At 36.0% G+C, this 20,481-nt stretch overlaps 1 protein-coding gene and 1 pseudogene across 1 annotated transcript; both read right to left on the bottom strand.

Annotated features, from left to right (window-relative positions):
* Positions 1 to 205: 205 nt before the first annotated feature.
* LOC142607122 (syntaxin-71-like) lies at positions 206 to 5,976 on the bottom strand (annotated as a pseudogene).
* A 9,549-nt stretch (positions 5,977 to 15,525) lies between these two features.
* LOC142608416 (uncharacterized) lies at positions 15,526 to 16,270 on the bottom strand. The gene has a single exon (XM_075780189.1). It carries the CDS (start codon positions 16,159 to 16,161, stop codon positions 15,838 to 15,840), a length of 324 nt encoding a protein of 107 aa, XP_075636304.1. The 5' UTR covers positions 16,162 to 16,270; the 3' UTR covers positions 15,526 to 15,837.
* Between the last annotated feature and the right edge of the window lie 4,211 nt (positions 16,271 to 20,481).

Genomic DNA, 20,481 nt, shown 5'->3' with positions numbered 1-20,481 from the left:
GCAACTTTGAAGTATCATCCTGGATCTCTACAGTTAAGGAAATTAGTACCATTTACAGGGACACCATTGGTCTAGAATGACAGATCCTAACTAATTGGTAAAAACAGAAGGTACCTAGTGCACAAAGCTCCCTATTTTGTGGGGGTATGGGAGAGGATGCTCAATAATTTCATTGTGTTGATCAAGGTGAAAGAGAAAAAAAGGTTTTCATTCGAAATGGGCAAAAACGAAAAAGAAAAGCGATAGCATATCACTGTGACACAATTTGATCATTACCTATAAGCTTGAAACTGTGGTAAGCTAAAATTTATAGGTAGTCTACTTTGTTAGGAAAATCTAGACCAATCTTTAAAAGGCCAGTACAAATTAAATAATTGATGAACAGATGGTCTTGAAAAGATACATGAGAATCCCTCAAATAATGAAGGTTATTACCAGACAGCTTTATGATACAATACGCTGTAGAAGAAGCCTTCGAAATCAGTTCAGCTCAAAATACTGAAACAAACAAAAGTGAAACATAATTAAAAAAAATAAAAAGTAGAATATACTGTCAAAGAATACAAGATCAGGTGACATATTATAAAGAGATTTATTGGATTACTAAGTATGCCAAAAGTACTAAGAGCAGCTTTAACTGATTTTAACATTCTACAACATTTAGATACTCATCAAAACTATAAAGGCAATAAGAGCAGCTTTAACTGTCAATGCTTCCAACAATGGCACAAGATGTATAATTTACAAATTCATTAAACAAGCCAGATTACTTGAGAGTAAGTAACTCTTAAAAGAATAAATGATCTTTGAAGGCTGGTGTTTATCTATTCCATTAACAATACATATGAGGGCAGAAAGAAAACCAATGCTTCACAAGTCCTCACAAATATTATGAGACTAGCAAATAAAACATAAATAAACAGTGACTCATTTATATATATACAGGGTCAATGCTTACTCTACAAAGTTGACCTGATAACAGGCCCATAGTGGCTTGTATTGCCTTCTTGTAAGAGACAAAATCAGGGTGAGAGAGAGAGAGAGAGGGAACACCAAAAACAGTTCACTATGACTTCCAGAAAAGTTTGACACTATTGCTAATTTGGTATGATCCTATCCTCCCCCAAATCTTGCCATTCAAAAAGATGAAAATTCCTTCATATTCACTGTGTTCATATGCAGTTGTTAACCAACTGATCTTTCTTCATTGGCATATAAATATTGTAATTCTAAACTTAATAAATCCTCATGCATACTGGTTTTTCCAGCTACATAAACCATTGTTTTTTCTTAGATTGGATAATTAAAACACATAAACCATTGTTTGACAGCCATCTCTCTCTCTCTCTCTCTCTCTCTCTCTCTCTCAAAGAGCCAAGTGAACAGTAGTCATTGACCAAAATCACTTTAAAAACCAATTTTTCCGTAGTGTCCGTGATGTTTTTGGGTTAGCAACAAAAAAAGAGGACCCAATACCATGCAGCATATGCTTTTATTAGAGTACAGGGATGGTTTTGGCATAGCCTTCCACTTATGTATGAAGCCATAAAGTTAACAAAATTGCAAATGCTATTATCCTTTATGTGAGAAATGAAAGAAAGATCTCTTAATTTTGTGAACACATGCAAAACTTGCTACAGTTTCTTCAAAAAAAAAAAGAATCTTGGCACACTTCAAACTGTGGAACAAAGTCCTTGGGATGAGAGGCCTGTGCAAAAGTCAAATCCTCCATTTCATAACCCTGGCAGTATTCTGATATTTAATCTCTCAACTGGAATGATTCCTGGAAACTCTAGGTCAACTGGCACCTCCTCCACTTATAAGGATTGATCTTTTGAAATTCCGCACTAAATTGTATCTTGAATACTTTGATTTTGGTGTTAAAATAGTGAATAGAACAAGAAATAAAGAAAGGTAAACACTAGGCAATCACACCTAGGCTTTCCTAAGCAATCACACTTAGGTAGGAGAAGGCATTCACACCCTCAAAGCTTAAAAGAAGCTGCTAGAGTTTTATTAGAATCACTCTAACTTTCAATATTGACTACAAAGTCTACATTAAAGCCTTTATATAGGTTATTGTTAATCCTTTCCTAGACGGACTAGAACTCTAAATAACCTATTACTAGGATTACTAATAACAAAGAAAAAGTACTCAATAACTTTTAAACCAAATAAGAAAAAGACCCAAAACATAAATTAAGACTTATGGGCATTTGGTACAGCCAAGGACAGCCCATTCCCAAATCTGAAAATTACCAAATTTCCCTTATTCTAGTAAATTTATTAAAATTAAACCAGCAACTTTTGAACGTAAAAAAACTTAATCCTAAGACTCAATAATAACTAAGTAAGCTATGAAATGTGCCAAGAAAGTCCCACATCAAACCTAGCCCACAAATCTTGAACCTCTTGGTATTTAATCGTGTTTCTCCTCAAACTCTTTCTATCCACATTAGAGAGCGAGGTCATGGGTTCAAGATCCATCACTTTGCCAATCAAAAAAAAAAAAATTTCTGGAGACCCATAACTCAAATAAACAAAAGTCATATTTCATAATCATTATTTGATTTGCCCAATCAAATTAACAAATTCAAGCAAAAATCTTACATAATTTTAATCAGCAATTAATAAATATAAGACCTTTTGGCCCATGATAAAAAATAATATAAATAAAAGGTCATCAAGAAGCTGATAACATAATCACATACCATATTCTAAAAATATTATTTTATTCTGAGAGAGACAGGACTTACTTATATAGGTAGGAAATGATACCAAGAATTATACACACCAGAATGATGTCAATGCAAAAGTTTCAACTGGATCTCAACTGAAACAAAACCAGTACAGTTTATCTCAACCATACCAGTCTCACCAGAAGAAACGAGTGCATAATATATTGGTAAATTTTACGACAGGTACCTGGGTCAGACTTTTCTTGAGCCTAATGTTAGTACTTTTCACATCAGATGTCACCTTGTCCGCCTATAAAACCACCAAAAATACCAGTAAGTAATTACACTTACGAAACATTTTCAACGTTGCTTGCGAGCATGATCTGATTGGAAAGACAATGATCATACTGAAGTAATAAATTTCTCACCTTTGTCTCAATCTCATCAACTAATGGAACCTGCCTGTCCATTTCCTGAACATATTGAAACAACTGATTAATCTCAAGTTTCTTATGGCAGCACAATCAAATCAAACTACATGAATGACCAACCTCATTCATATCTTCAGCCAAATTTTTCAGTGTACCCAATCCATCTGATATGAAATCAAGACCTTGATCCTGCAGTTTATATATTTAATGAAATGAGAGTGCAGAACTGGAAATGATACAAGGCAGTAGCCCAATCATATCATCTGCCTTAAGCCATCCAATTGCAGTATGGACATAAAGATAATAATCAGGAATCCTACATGCCTGTTTCATTTTCCGCATTTCATATTCTTGTCTAAATTGACTTGATTCTTCAGTTTGCTGGAAAAAATCACTGTCAAAATTTCCATCTGAGGTTGGTAGTGAAACAATCAAGTATTAACAATCAATTGAAATGTTCAAATTCATTAAAAATTGTGACTCAAGATAGATTACAGAAGCACTGGCACCTGATGAGTCGAACTTGATATTCTTATGGGATGCTGAAGCTCCCCACCCTCCAGTTTGTTTGGCTGCAGTTGTGGTACCATCTGGAATTGCTTGAATCCTCTCAGGCAGTGTAATAACCAGATCATCACGGGCGGCTAGATCTTCTTTTGAAAGACCTTTAACCTGGTTTATTAGATACCATAGAGAATTCAAGTTTAATGGCTTTGCATAATTAATATTTGCCAATATGCAAATCAGTATGAAGAAAAATGAACCTTCACCATGTAATTTGGAAAGTCAGGACAATAACCAAATGAAAAGTCCAGTTTTGAGAACTATACAAGCAGCAGTTTGAGACATACATCTCATGCCTATCCTCTGGGTGAACTTCAATGCAAGGCCCTTTTTATTTTACTTCTTTATATATTTCTTTGGGTCATGGATCTCACTTCATTGTTTACATAAGGTTTTCTATGGATATATTTGTGCCCATTTCATCCATACCACTCCTACTCCGCATTCTGTTCTGGTGCTGCAAGGCTGGTTTTCTCAAAAACTTGCTCCAAAAGACTTGTTCTCACAAACTTTGCACTCAAAGTTTTTGTTAGGACCTAACTTCATGATACCCATCAACTACAGGGCTTTGTGCACATTGGTTAGGTGAAATATATGGTTGTAAAAGCAACCCCACATCGGTCTAGAAAGGAAATAGGCAATAGCAGCGATACCATCATAAGGTGGCAAGTGTTACATGAGAGCAAAGTGGAATCATCACTCATAAGAAATGTCTACCTAGCTAGGTGGGTATAAAGATAGCAAGAACTTGCCAAGGTTTGTATTAACTCCAAGGAAGCATTGCTGGTCAAATATGACAAACAAAAATGGAAGACCCCTTTATCGAGCTCCAAAGTGAAAGCTATAACATGCAAAGTGGCTAACATATGCCAAGTTAGTAGAGAAGCCAATGTTGGTAATTAACCCACCATGAACTCCCTTAATTGATCATAAGTAAAACAAGGGTCTTCCTACATGTTAAAATTACTAAACCTAAGACTTAGTAACTCCCACCCTCCCCCCCTTTTAGATATCGCTCTACCCCTTTAAAATTGAGCCTTTTGTGGTAAAATTTATACAGTAATTTTCAACGAATAACACATGTTAAATGGACATTAATATCAAGAACTCAAGAAAATTTAACTAGCATTGGTTTGATCATACGACAGAGGTTATTGTTTGTCCTCTTCGAAGCGTTTGTCTCTAAATCTTCGTATTCTTTTTGTCATTTTTGTTATATTCTGGTGGGGTCCTAATTGTTTCTAATTTAGTTCATTTTATATTACTATGTATGGATAACAATATGAACTTGATTTTGGATTTATCATCACATAGTTTTAGCAGTTAGAAAGGTAGATTCCATACTAAAATTTGGAGGTATTGTAACATACTATCTGTGTTTTTTTCGCATACAAATAAATTTGGAGCTATCATTACATAGTTTTAGCAATTACCAAGCTAGCAAATAGGAAACCCCAAAAAAAAAACATAAATTATGAAAAAATCCATAAATCTTAAAAGAAATTTCACAGCCTATAAAATTTCAAAATTTGCACATATATTAAATTCTTTTTTGAAGCATAAATAAAATTCAATAAAAAATTTACCTTCTTCATTGCCAATTTTCGCAGCTTGGGAATTTCATTCATCAATCGAGCCTTGGTTCAACGAACCTCCGCATTCATTGCCACAGCAGATGCCCTGTTAGTCTCCATTGAAGCTATCTCGGATTTCTGCATATTTCATTCAATAAAATTCCAAATCATTTGAGGGGAAAAAAAAAAAACAGATTCAGTTAAGAAAAAGGAAAAAAAAAATTGATAAAATGATAGAGATTCGGACACGAAAAGCAGCTTCGATTTCGGCTTCGATGGAGGAGTAGAGGTGAGCGAAGGCATCGTCGCCGTAGGCATTGAGGTCGCGTTGCTTTTCGATGTCGTACTTGTCGTACTTCTTGCATATCTCGTCGACGCGGAAGAGAATGTCGATCACGCTCTTTTTTTTTTTTGTGTTTTCTTGGAGGGATAGAGAAAGCTCGAGAATGAATCGTTCGCGGGGAAAGAGAATAAAAAAAGGCGCGTTCGTTTTTCGGATTGGCGTTGTTCCTGGCATTGTGTTTGTTTGTTACTATCTGTGTCTCGAGATTTTCGGACGCTGTGTGGCCAAATGTGAAGTCGAGCTTAGAGAGTGGTTTGGGAAGAGAGAGAGAGAGAGAGAGAGAGAGAGAGAGAGAACAGCGTGGACAAAGATGATTTTTTGGCGGGTTCAAGTTCAACGCCCTGTATCTGTATGTCCAACTTTCCCAATGCTTCTTCAATTCTTTTTCTTTTCAAAATTATATTTTAAATTTCATAGTTTACCACATAACTCTAGAACGTGGGATCTAGTTAAAACAACTAAGAAAGTTTTTAGAGAAATGATATGTCCACAATATTTTCACGATATTTTTACAACAAATTCTAAGTAGCAGGATATTACTGGTTGTGATTGTTGGGGCAAAAAAGTAATCTAAGTATTAGGTTCAAATTTGAACCAATAACAACTAACCACCTATAATTTGTTGTAAAAATGTTGTGGACGTAGCACCTCTCAAGTTTTTAACAATTGAATAAAAGATTTAGAGTAAATTCCACAAACCAACCGAAGGTTTGGATTAATACCAATTTGGTCCTTAAAGACTATTTTGTCCTTGGACACCACTAAAAAACGTTAAACTCCATTAGTTTTTCTCTGTCCCTCTCTGTTACTCTTCCCTCTTCCCTCCTCCCTCACTCTCTCTCCTCAGATCAGCCACAACCACTCAGATTAACTACAGCAAGAGCCACAAAACAATTTTACTACCCATACCCAAAACCCAGTCAAATTTGCTCCAATAGTATCCAAATCCTCCAACACATAGAAAACTCACCACCACATCAAAACCCAAAACCACCCCATTGCAAATTCATTCCATATTGGAACCCACCACCACCATCACCGGCCACTAAACCCAGCAACCACCTCTGGCCACTAAACCCAGTGGCCACCACCGGCAACAAAACCCAACCAAACCCCCATCAATAAAACCCAAATCCAAAAATTCCAATCATCACTTCGTAACCCACAACCACCTCACTGCAAATCCACCCTAGATCAAAACCCATAACCACCTCCATTTCAAATCCACCCCAAATCAGACCCACCACCTTAAACAACCACCAACCACAAAACCCAAATAAAAAAACTCAAACCCACAACAAACCCACCACAGATCGGAATCCACCACCACCAAAATACCCATAACAAACCACAACCCATCACCGGCAACCAACAACCACAATCCATAGAAGACGCCGTATCGGGCGAGAAGCGAAAGATAGAGGCACTATCGCCGCTGTGGAAGACTAGCCTCTACTCCTACTTCAGGCGCGACACAGAGTCTTGCAGCCACAACGACGCGTGTGAGCATGGCGAGGAGGAGCTCCGTCCACGCCTCGATAACATGTGGGACCCGACCTCTGATCATGCGAAGAAGGCCGTGAGGTCTGAGACGAGTGCAGAGAGGTTAGGATTAGCACCCAAAAAAAAAAAACGCAGAGATCAGAGGGAAGAAGAACGAAGGAGGTAGAGAGAGAGCAGATCTGTTACGTTTGAGAAATGAGAGAAAAAAATAAAAGAAACGGATGCTAACGAGGTTAGGGACAAAATTGTCTTTTTAGGATGAAATTGGTAAGTTTTAAAATGTGTTTGACCTAGTTGGATATTATCCAAAACCTTAGGGGTGGTTTGTGGAATTTACCCAAAGATTTAAGTTTAATTTCTAGCTATACTAAAAACTGATTGATATCTTAGTCTTTATATAAAGAGTGATTTTGATGTCTTAGTTTTTATATAAAGAGTATTAGAAGCGGACGTTGTAGGTTAACTTTAAAAAAAAAATCATAACTCTCACTTTTCTTTTTCAAGGTTCAAATTAAATCCTACATTTGGGGAAATCATATACCCATTGTAGGTGATATTGTTAACGAAAATGTGTCTTTTGTATACTTTTTTTGAAAGTTTAAATTATTTCAACATATGATTATTTATAACTCTTAGACACCCATTAGTTTAGCCTTTTGGGCCTGAAGAACATGGGGTTACACTTCCAATGCACAAAGTTAGAGCGCCAGAGGTCTAAATATTTGAGCAAATCAACCAACCTAGGCACCTTCTTCAACACTACGTTACTGACTTCTAGACAACCATCAACCCCAACCCATGTTTGTGAGGCAAGGCCAAGCCCACTGTTTTTGAAACCAAGTAAAGGGATAGTGAATTGGCAAGTAATAAAATGATGTTTGAAGGTTGTAATGTTGTATGGGACAAATTTTGGGGGAAGTGGCCACATGGAACCCATACAACATTACAACCTTCACACATCATTTTTTCTTACTTCAAATATACTTAAAGAATTTTTCATATAAATATATATATTTTCCTCAAAATTGTCTCACAAAAACAAAAAATAAAATATAATTACTTTCCTCAAAGGCTAGACATTCTTCCGGCAACCCCAATCTGACAAAAGCATTGAACCGGTACTAAATGTCCTAGATGTGGCTAAATCTAGGACTAGCCAATAATTCACCCATGCAAATTGCAATCTCATTGCTCTAGATCCAACAGGCACTAGTAGTCTTCCATCGGCATTAAACCACATCCATGACTCTCAATTGGTCACTGGTATGAGGTGTGCTAATACCAAATATTTGATCAAATATTTGACACACCAAAAACCTTTTAAATCTAATAAATTTTAGCACTGAGTTACAGTGACATTTTAAATTTGAGACACTACGAAAAAATGCTAAAAAATTTTTAATTTTTTTTTTTATTCACCTCTCTCCTCCGTACTCTCTTTCGCTCTTCTCTGTCTTCTCTTTTCTCTCTCTCGCCTGTGTTCTCTTTGTCTCTCTCGACCCAACTCCATAGAAACAACAATCAAAGACCCACCTTCAACAACACCTCCCCCAATCACCAACGATCACAACAAATAAAATCACCGGCGAAACCAACCAAGCACCAACTTTAACCACCAAACCCAATCGCAGGCGAAACCGACCTATCACAGCATGCCCAATCACCAGCAAACCCAATCACCGGAAAACCCCACCAATCACATTAAACAAAATCAGTAGCCAAACCCACAAAGCCAAACCCAAAAAAGCCAAACCCGTCGCCTCTTTCTTCTCATACTGAGATCGACCCTCGCCGTAGGAGGAAATCGGCTAAATTTTTTTCCTCCGGTGTTCTGAGTTTTTTTTTCCTCACATGGTGGTCACTGGTGAGTTTCATACATATTGTGATTAATTGTTGGTGGTAGTGGGTAGTGGGTTTTTTTTATTTGGTGGTGGTGACTGCTGAGTTTCAAAGAGACGCCCAAGATTTAAATCTCATTCTCCCAACTATCTAATTATATTACAAATAAATATTTTAAAAAAAAAATCTTACTCACCGAGAATTGAGAATTGCTGACCGTTTTGGTCCCGAACGACTAGGATACGGCTAAGCTGAGCACGGACCAGTTGAGTGAACCGGGTGCGCCGGAGCATACAGCGTGCTTCCCATGAAAACCCACAAGTACTCTCGACTTCATTGTCTTGAGAAAGATACGCAAGTCCATAAGCGACTCTAACAGAATTACTGTAACTTTCAGTACACAAATAATCTTGATTTGGCTTATGGATTTGCGTATCATTCTCAGAACAATGACTGGAGTATATAGCAGAAAACCACCGTTGTGACTTTGACTGTTATTGGACATCAATGATTTGGCTTGGTTGTGGTTGAGGTTGAAGTGTGTTGGTGATAATGGAGTTACAAGATTTGGAAACGCATCTGAATCGGATTGAAATGCTTTCACTGTTAAGCTTAGGTTTGCGGCAGAAGGAAGGGACCAAGTTTAGGTTTAGGCTTGAGTTACACTGTAAAATGATGGAGATTAGTTGCAACTACAAGTATAAGAGAAATAAAGCAACTTTTGGAAAGTACTATAATAACCAATCAGTGATACACGTGGTGGACGCAGATCAAATGGTTAGATTTTCGGGATGAGGAATTCTGAAATGGTTTGCCACGTGGTGAACAAAGAGCAGAATACTGGTATCTCAACGGCTAGAAATTCGGTAGAGAGAGAGAGAGAGAGAGAGCAGTGTAGACGCATTGAATGGGTTAATTGCAAAATCACAATTCAGCCATTTTTACTTCATTGGCCCATTGGCCTAGATCATCTAGTGATGGCCAGTATCTGTCACTACAAACATTAATGCTCCTTCAGCCCATTACCTAACATGCAAGCCCATCACCAGATTATTTATTTCTTTTCGAATGTATCAATTATATAAATATGTATCACCTAAAATTGTGACCTCCCCTTGTTTGATTTACTTTTTTAATCGTCTAATTGTTTATTCTTGCATTATTTTCATTTTATTCCATTTTACTCTGTTGGTTAAATATGTTTAAGATCCCTAAGTTCATATTGCCTTATTGGACTTGTAGTCTCACCTTTAGTTAAATCACTACTTATTATACATAGATCGATTAAAATGTCACTTTATTCTTGCTGGATTGATTAAATGAATCCAAACATACTTACGAAAATCTCATTGGAAGTTTATTTATTGTTGCTGGAATTGGTCCCTCAAGCTTGCTATGGATGTCTCTCATCTGAGTTTTGTTAGAAGCGAGCCTGCTTGTTCTTCTCTCCCACCTTATATGAGAGGAGGGAGTAATACTCCTAAACTACAAAATAACTATTCCCATTAGCAACTAAAAGATAACTTTTTGGTTAAGAGTTTGGAGTTGACTTTGCGGTAAGAATCCAAGTCCAAGGATTATGCACTCTCCATTGAACAAAGCAGAGATAGGGGCAATGGTAAGGCAAAGAAGAGTTTGAATTTATAGTGAATGAATTGGGAAAAGACATATGGCTTTGTTTTTACTTAACCCTTTGAGCTACTGAAACACACAATTGACCCTCCATATTTCCTATCGTTTATTTTGGTGTCAAGTCTAATGGAATTTAGTATTAAAAAACCAATTTACCCATCTCCAAAACAAATAATTGAAGGGTAAATTAGTTTTTTAATGCTAAATTTCATTAGAGTTCAGGAGTCGATCATATATTTTGAAAGTTCAAGAGGTTAGGTGTAGTCATGATGATAATTTATGGTGGAAATATGTAATTTACCCTAAAAAAATAAGGGCCTGTTTGGTAAAAAGTTCCGTGCTTTTGTTTTCAAAATAATGTGAAAACAGTTTTTATAGAATTAGGTTGAAAAACTATTTTCAAAAAATACATAATGCAAAAATTTGTATTTATCACCATGTTTTCAAATTTGTTTTTTAAGAGTTTAGAACACAAAGCTTTTCTACCAGGAATTATGCTTGGAGAGAGGTTAAAGCTTATAGTCAGCAATTTTTTTAGAAAAAGTGGACTTATTTGACAAAAAGGAATCTACATAGATTTCCTACATATAAAGAGAGCTTATAGTTTGCAGGCGTAATTTTCTCGACAAACAAATAAATGAGAGAGAGAGAGAGAGAGAGAGAGAGAGAGAAGCAATGGTTTTGTCAATGAAATACTCATCGTCTGAGGTCCCAAAACACCCCTTCAAGACCCTAATTTGTCATGTGACGATGAGAAACAAGAGAGCAAAAATGTCGTTGAAGTGTATGTGAATGAGAGAGACAGATGCAATGAATAAAAATTTTCTAGGGTGTTCCAAAAAAAATTTTCTAGGATGTTCCTAAAATTTTTTCCTAAGAATGTCTTTTTTAGGTACGTGATTTTCTTATCAAATATTTGTCCATAATTCTAGCAAAAGAATAAACAATAAACTATAAGTTCATTTGAAATATTAATAAAATGATTAATTATTGTTGTTTAGTTGTTTCATTAATTTGTTTGTCTTTTATAAACTATAATTTGTTATATTGTTGTTTCATTAATTATAAAATTAATAATTGTTGTTTAGTCTAACATAATTTAATTTGTTTGTCTTTTATAATGAATTGGTTAATTATATTGCTTTAATAATTGTTGTTTAGAGTAACAATAAACTATATTGCTTTAATTTATTTGTCATTAATTATACTGTTTTAATTTGTTATATTGTTCAGCCTTATGTGCATATTACACTAAAAGAGCCAGCCATGTGCACATTACACATCCTATGTGCAACACAATAATTAAAGTAGTGTAATCCGGCCCCATGTGCCCATCTACCCCACCCCACTCAATAGACAAGCACAAACCTCATGCCTTAGGCCCCCAATCACAATAGCCAACTGCTAATCAGAAAATTTCACAATCACAAATCACAATACACATTACACTAAAAGACAATCAATATCTCACCAACACCAATACCAACGGATAAGAATAAGATAAAGCCAAATTTAAAAAGTCAAAAAATAGGCAAAAAAAAAAACAAAAAAACAAAAACAAAATACAAATAAAGCTAAAGGGACAAGAGTAAAGGTTCGGCCCGCCATTCAGCCAATAACCAATCACATACTTAGAGTCACAGTTCAAAAGAGAAAGAGTTACCGAGTTAGACTATTAAAGAATAAAGAGAGAGACTCTCTTCATTAATTTCATTTCAAATTCAGATAAAGAGAGAGAGACTGAGAGATTGAGAGAGAGTTAGAGAGGAAAAGAGAGAGAAATACCTTGAGGGAGGGAGCACGAGCACCAAGCACCGAGCACCAAAGTAGCTCTGCGATCCCGATCTGCAAGACTGCGATCTGCGATGAGGGGTGATGAGCGACGACAACGACGAAGACGAGTGAGCTACGAGCAACGTAACCGTGGGTTTGGTTTGCACTGTATTGGGGTTTAGGGTTTGGTCTGCTCTGTCTGTATTGGGGTTTGGTTTGCTCTGCGAGCGACGTGACCGTGGGTTTGATTTCTGATTTAGTGATTTGCTCTGTATTGGGTTTTTTTTTAGAATATGTGGGTTTGCTACCTCTATAATCTGTTGGGCTTGCTGTGGGCTTACCGTGGGCTTTGTCTATGTTACAATTTTTTTTTTTTTTTGCTTAAAAAGAGAATAAATAATTTTTTTTTTAAATTTGAAGGTGTTCCTAATTTTGATTGAGGATGTACCTAATTTTTTTTAAGGGTAAACAAATAAAAAAATGTAATTATTATATATAAAAAAATATTCAAGTCAAGGTGATCCTGAGAACACCCTGAGTATAACATGACTTTGCCACTAAAGTTAGGTGAGTAACTGGATCAACAGTAGGGAAGAGAGTAGTTGGGGGTATTGTCTATGTCATGTCAAATTTGTTTTACCACAATGCCATTAAAAACTGTTTACGTTCTGAAATTTTCAAAGTACATGCTTTTAACACTGTATTTTGGAAACTGTATTCTACAAAAGATATTCACAATACTCTTACTAAAGACATGATTTAAAAGCGTTACTCACCATTGTCGGCTTTTAAAAAACTGAAAACATTTTTTAAACTTTATTACCAAACAACCCCTAAGTTAACTTTAATCTTTTTGTTTCATTTTAAACAAATAAGTTACTAAAAACTACGAGATACCGGACAGGCATGGGAAGCAATCAAGCTTGGCAAGGAATATATGAACATTTAGCAATTGAAGGATCACCATTTAGAGAATTTTATGCGAATCACTTATAGATTGGTTCGGTCATATTCTATGAGAGCAAAATTTGACAGTAGCTTCCTCATATATCAGGGTAATATATAGATCTATTTCGATCTTCACATCATGTCTCCGGTATATCCTCTACAATCTTTACCCTATTAATCCCAAAGCCAGCTTCTTAAAAAATAAATAAAATAAAATATATCCCAAATCTCTAATGAGCAATGAGCTCTATTCTCATTCTCATTCTCATTCTCATTCTCATTTGTAAACGTGCACACTGCACAGCACTTATATCATGCGACTTTATCATATATATATAAGCCACCAAAATTAGAAAGAATTCCCCAAAGTTAGCACTCTTCTAAGCCCCAAATGCAGCAAAGATACTCAGTTTTCATGAACTATTCCTTCTCAGTGGTTCATCAATTTTAAAAGAAAATCACTTTTTCCTTGCTCTATATTAGCCAAGTAGTGCCTATCTCATTTCTATATCTATCATTTCAAACTTAAAAGCCACAGAGATAAAGCTTCCTTCAAGATGGCCTGTTCATCCCTCACCTCTCATAAACCAGGTTGCATTGCGTTCAGTCTGACTATCACACTGACAGCAAGAGTGACATAAAAGATATCTCCAACTAACAGATCAAGACATTTTTCTTCAGACTAGCTTCCCTAAATGACACAATCAGAAACTATAATCTCTGATACTGATTGATTGGCATTACAATATACAGCATTACATGAAGATGGCATCATTAGCATGATTTGTTCATTCCTCATCTCTCATAAGCTAGGTAGTAGAGAGGTTCTGATGACACTGACTGCAAGGGTGATGTAATTTCTACTTGGTAGAGGTACCTGTCTGCTAATCCTCATCAAGAGCAACAACAAAAAATAGAATTTTGCTGAAACCAATCTCCATGCCTTTAAGCAATCATAAATTATCGGACAATTTGTAACAAGAAACAGGCAGAAGTATACTTTTAAGATTTGAATTGCGATGAACAACAATCAAGTAGCCAATATAGAATTTCATTTTAAAAAAAAAGCATGATTCATACAGTTAACTTAATGATTCTCATTGCCCTCTAACCACCAAGTAAAAATTTGTGATTTTAATTTCTTTATGCAGACCCTAGTGACTCCAACTAACCGTTTATCTCTACAGGAAGAAACGTGACTGTTTCAAGTAGGCCAATACTGCCCAACTCCCAGCTGTATCATTAACCACAGTCAATATATATCATAAGGAGATCTTTAGTCAGCTAAGGAACATATCAGAAATCTTTATGACCATTGGAATGTTGGACAGTGGCTCCCACAGAATGTTCAATACTGGAGGGACTTTTGACTTTACATTTTTGCTATTATTATCATTTCCATTGGAGAGTGATGACTGGTGAGACAGACAAGGAACCAAACCAAGAGAGGAAACAATACACATTTTTGGTTTCTCTATAAATGAAGCCTGCATATAGCCAACAAATAGAAGACAGAATAATTATCAGTTCTTCCTTCATTACCGACCTTTGTCTCTCCTCTCCTAAGTATATATTCTAGCTACCATGCCCTTTCATCTCTTCTGATCACCCTAATTAATATAACCTTAAAGTAGAGAAACAAAAATTGCTAGTGTCAGTAATGAAGAAAGAAAATTGATAGGGGACTTGTCTATAAGATGTACGATAAAGAAAGTCCAAACAAGAAAAAAAAAAAAGTTGCATTTTGGTAATCAACAACACTGTTGACACACCCAATTTCACAACTTGCTGATATTGGCAAATTGTAAGTGGTCCACTCACAGTCGAGTCGACCTTTTGCATGTTGTAAAATTGGATGGGTCCCTAGATTTTGTTTTTCTTTGGTTATTATCAAACTTCTTTGAGGAAAGTTATGGAACTTCTAATATGTGGCTATGCGTACACATTACAATAATTAACAAGTTTGATCAATATGTCTGCGATCTTCTTTCTTCTACTTTCCTTTTGTTTTTCCTAAAAAAGATTGTTTCCAATTATGGTACGGTTCATTTCAAAACTTCCATGTGAGAACCTGACATAAATTCAAGTCACTCAGAAAAGCTAAAGCATTCATACTTTTGATGATTTATAACAAAGTATATTGTAGAAACCGTTCATAAAGTTTTACTATTTTTATATCAATCTTCAACTACGCAATTGATATGATCTAACATCAGGTCCAAAAAAAAATGAAAAATAAATTCAAAAAACGAAATCAGCTAACATTGATCAAAGAAATTATGCAATCTGCAAATGTAAAATCCAAGCAGATTTGAGTAAATAAAACCAGATGATCGGAACTAAAGCAAGGCTTTTTCCGAAGTTAATAAAAGCCGACGAATCCGAAATTAACAAAAACGAAGAAAGTACAGGCCGACAAAAATTTACAGAGACAAAAAAAAAAAAACGAAAACGAAAACGAAGCGTTCAGTTACCGAGTCAAAGATCCGAAGATCAGTGTGAATCTAGAACAGCGATCTAAGAGCTCCGAATCCGAAACTGAGAGCAGAAAATTAAGCGGCGGCGGATCGGCGGTAGAGCTTGCCGAAGACGTGGAGCGCGGTGACGAAGCCGATGAAGCAGAGGCTCATGACGAGCACGACGGTCGGCGAGATCTTCAGGCCGGGAGCGTCGTCGGTGTAGAACCTCAGCATGTTGCCGCCGCCGCCGGCACCTCCTCCGATCCCGCCGGAGGTGGCGTTGGTGGAAGCGGACCCTCCGCCGAGCCGACGTCGCCTCATTCCGGCCGTCGCGGCCGCAGAGCCGCGCGGAGCCACGACGCCGGGCCTCGAGGTCGAGGAGGACGCTGATTGGGACTGTGATGTGCCTCGCGCCATTGTTACGAAACGAGCAAAGCAAGAAGAGTGAGAGAGAGAGAGTTGTTGAGATTTGAGAAATAAAGGATAAAGTCTTTTACGAATTTCTGAAGACTTGGATATGTATGAGACTATAAACTTATAATAATAATAATAATATAAAAAGCTTGAATTCAGTGAGGCAGGTAGACAGGTAATAAGTTGTGCAGCGAATAAGTACGTTAGGTGGTTTTGTTTTGTTCTACCCGCGACTTGGCTATATAATACGGTTTTTCTTTTTTAAATGAGTATATAATACAGTTTTACGTTTTTTTTTTTTTTGTTTTTTTTTTAAGATGATAATACAGTTTTTTTTTTTTTTTTGCTGAATAAAAAAAATTGGGTCTCCGATGTGGGCTCATCGACCCCACGTTACGTGACGGTAATGAGTAATACCACGTATACCACACAAGCTTTGTTAGGGCTATCGCTCGAACCGCTCCTCTCTGAGTGTAGGACGAGGACTCCTACCATCAAGCTACACTCCAGTGTGATTGATAATACAGTTTTAAGTTGTACAGTTTGTTAGATCATCATCACAACCATATGATTTTCTTTTTCTTTTTATTTTTCTTTTTACACTAGTTTAGTAGTTACAAACTTACCATAACAAAAGGAAAATGAAGATTTGAATTATGGATCTTAAACTACAAGACTTTTAGCAATCTTCTTAAATATCTTTAGATTTTGCAATTCTATATGATAAATTATTATCATTATTATTATTGTGAGGACGAGAATCCCTAATCTAATTTAAGTGGTCGACTAATAATATTCCTAAGAATACACCTTGGATCTTCGAGACGAGCATTAGCTGTCTGGGACGCATGAGGTTAAAATATTACAAAGGGAAGAAAGCAAACTTGGCATAGAATACAATATGAATGAAGGAAGAATGGTGTAAAAGTCATCTCCTTTGCATTAAATATAAAACAACTACTTTCCTAGCTGCATTAATGAGGAAATGACCATGAACAGTGGTTGCACAACTAAGATTGCAGGGTAAATGTTTACTAGCATGTTTTGGATGAGACAAAAGTTCCAGGAATGCAATCTCAGCCCTCCAAGTATAGGATTAGGATGATTTGTGTTAAAATATAAAAGAAAAATTAGGATCCACAAGAGGGAGATCAAGAAATATGGGAAAGAAAGGACTTTGTACCCAAGAGCTGAAATTTTTGTATAACTGAGAAAGAAACATACATATATAAAATAGACACTCCTCGGGCCAGACTGAGGAGTTTCTTTTCTTCATAATTTATTGTCTTAGTCATTCCATAAGTGTTTTTACCTCATTGTGATTAACTTTAACTTATTAAGTAATACATATCCAACTCATTCTCTAACAAATCTATTGTGGTGGGCTTATTGGGCCACTATTCGAGCCATTTTTGGGTCATGTGTCAATTTTTTCCCTTACAATTATTATTATTATTATTATTTTTTAAAATTATTATTATTATTATTATTATTATTATTATTATTATTATTGTAAGTGCACAATTTGTACCCGGTCTAATCACTAGATGGACCCAGACCCAAAGAGTCTTATACAATGAAATTTGTAGAGTATGGGTTTGAAATCTAGGTTAGGGATATTGGAGAGTTGATAAACAGGCTAGAATGCCGCAATCTATGCAAATAATAGATAAATATGACAAAAAACTCTCCTCGGATGTAAGTCGAGGACAGCTTGTATTATCTTTCTTTCTTTAAGCAAAATATTACAATTGGTCTTCCAATTTTTTCTCCGTCCCCCTCTTCATACCTCTCATGTCCTCTTATATCCCTCTTCTTCTCTTCTTTCTCTCCCACGTGTAGCACAGATTTTCCTCCTAGATACTTGTCTCATCCACCACCTTCTTGAAATCTTCAAATAATAGCTGGAAGGCTGAATATTACTGTTCAGAGGTCATTCCTCCATTAATGCGGCTAGGGAGGTAGATGTACGGCCTTTAATGCGGTGGTAGCAGCTTTTTTCCTCAGATATTTCTCGCGCGTTCCTCCTTCTAACGAGTGCTTGGATCACGCTTTTACCCAACAGATTTTCCAGAATTCTGTCTCTAAATCCTTTAGCACGTCTCATGGCCTTTATTGGGCCCGTCCGAGGAGATACTCCTCATCGGACAATTCCTCTGCCCCTTGTAGCGCGAACTGGCCTGTGGACCTCGAAAACTCTGATTGAACAGACTTATACCAACAAACCAGGCCCAAGACCCAAATGTGCATTTAAGCATTTTTACCCCCCACAATTATTATTATTATTATTATTATTATTATTATTATTATTATTATTATTATTATTATTATTATTATTATTATTATTATGTAAAAGGTGGTATGTATTAAGCTAAACAGAATATAGTATAAAGTATAACTTTAGGGGATATTAGTATTACAAAATATCATATAACTAATGTTGATACAAAAAAAAGGACATCAAAGATATTGTTGAATCAGCTCTTGTTATTGTTTCGCCCTTTTAACCAAAACTTTAGATTAGATCACTGGTTGGCTTCACTATACAAAATTAAAGCTAACAATTAAGGAGAAAACAAATTATTAATAATGTAAATCACCATTTGGGAATCTAATTTTAGCATTACATTATTGAACCTCGTATCGAAGAGAATTTAAAATGTAGATTTCATTGCCTGAATTTGACAAACAGTGGAAGGCTCCGCACCTGAACCTCATTAGACTCAGCAGAAGTTTAAGGTGTAAGTAAAGAAAATAAAAGAGATGAAATACAAATACTCATATGGCAATTTCACACTTAAGAATTAAATCTAGATTAGTTTCGGCCCACTCAGGTGGCATGTGTCCCAATTGAGAAAATGTTCTGATCAGTAGAGGCCATAGTAAAGAGTCTTACTATGTGCCAAAATTATTGTAAGAAAATACCATGAAAACCATCAAGCCCTAGAGCTTTTAAATGGCTAATCTAAAAGAGGACATCCTTAATTTCCTCACCTGAGGGTTCAAGAATTACACCTGACAGAGCTAACCTGAATTGTTCAAATCTAAAAAAATGGAAAAAAAAAAAAAAAAAAAATAGTCTTGTTAGAACTGTAAAGGCCTCGAAAGAAATCAATTACTTGATTTTTTAGGGAATATCATAAAACTATAATATTGAAGATTCCAAAGGCTATGGAATTTAGATCCTATGTTGAAGAATGTATACATGAAAGTGATTAGTATTGGGATTACCTTGATTGAGCCAAATACTATTCTCAAAGATCCTTACCTTTGTGATGCTCTCAAATCTCAAGGTGCAAGTTTAGATTACAAGAGCCTCTCAAGTACAAGACACATATGCAGCTACACTTCATTGTCAGCTTTGCTTATAGGCTTCAAAATCATGCATTTGATATGACAGTCCCAGACATGGCCCAAACTAATGATGCTTTATTAATCCAAGTTGATCTAGGAATGACCTCCATGTATACATTTATCCTAAGACAACTCACTAGAGATCAAATGACTTCTCTTTTCCCATAATCATGTATTACAAAGTATGAGACACTTCACCAAACGATTAAGCCAGTCTAGTTTAACAATCCTTTCTTTATTAGGAAGGAAAATGGTGAAGTTGAAACAAGGTTTTTGGTGGCCCCACCAAAAAAGAAAGATGTGACAATTTTTCCAAATCAGATTGCTACGCTTCAACCTGTGTCATATGTTTTTTGAAGCTGACCTTAAGATTAAAGCATTTCATGAAGACGAAAAGCCCTACTATGAAGGCAAATCACCCTCTGGCTACATATGGTGGGATATTTGTGGTTGTCTTGAATTTAGAGAAGAAGAAGTCCATGATGATGATCATCCAAGAAGAAGGGAGAAAAAATCTACCCAACAAATCTTAAAAGAAAGATATGAAGCAGGTGATTCTAAGGTAGACCTCCTTGGAGAACCCTTTGGAAAATTTGACTATTATGTTCTCTATCCTAGAAGTAGATAGCGAAAATCCCTCATTCTTCCTCATGTAAAGAAACCATGTTCAAAGAAGATTATGATCAAAACCCTAAACCTCCACTAATCCCATGCTACTAGAAAGTTCTTCCCCAACTACCTAGATGCCAACCTCTTCCTCCTAGTCAAACCCAGTCACAAAAACTCTTATCTTGTTACATGTTTGACCATACATCTCCTTCCTACTCACAAGATTTTCCTCCTCTTGAAAGTTTTGAACATCCTCAAACCAGCATAAAGCATGTTTGGAAAATCAAAAATTATGTTGGAACCAACCTAGATAGAACTAGAAGACATGTTTCATCAGTAGAAGTAGCTCTAAATTGGCAA

This window comes from Castanea sativa, chromosome 8, assembly GCF_040712315.1.
Source record: "Castanea sativa cultivar Marrone di Chiusa Pesio chromosome 8, ASM4071231v1".
Classification (NCBI taxonomy): domain Eukaryota; kingdom Viridiplantae; phylum Streptophyta; class Magnoliopsida; order Fagales; family Fagaceae; genus Castanea; species Castanea sativa.
The sequence above is the reverse complement of the archived record's forward strand: the minus strand, read 5'-3'. Positions and strand labels throughout refer to the sequence as shown.

What these genes read in the sequence shown, in the direction of transcription:
- LOC142608416 (XM_075780189.1), bottom strand. Translation starts at nt 16,161, where the DNA reads ATGGCGCGAGGCACATCACAGTCCCAATCAGCGTCCTCCTCGACCTCG.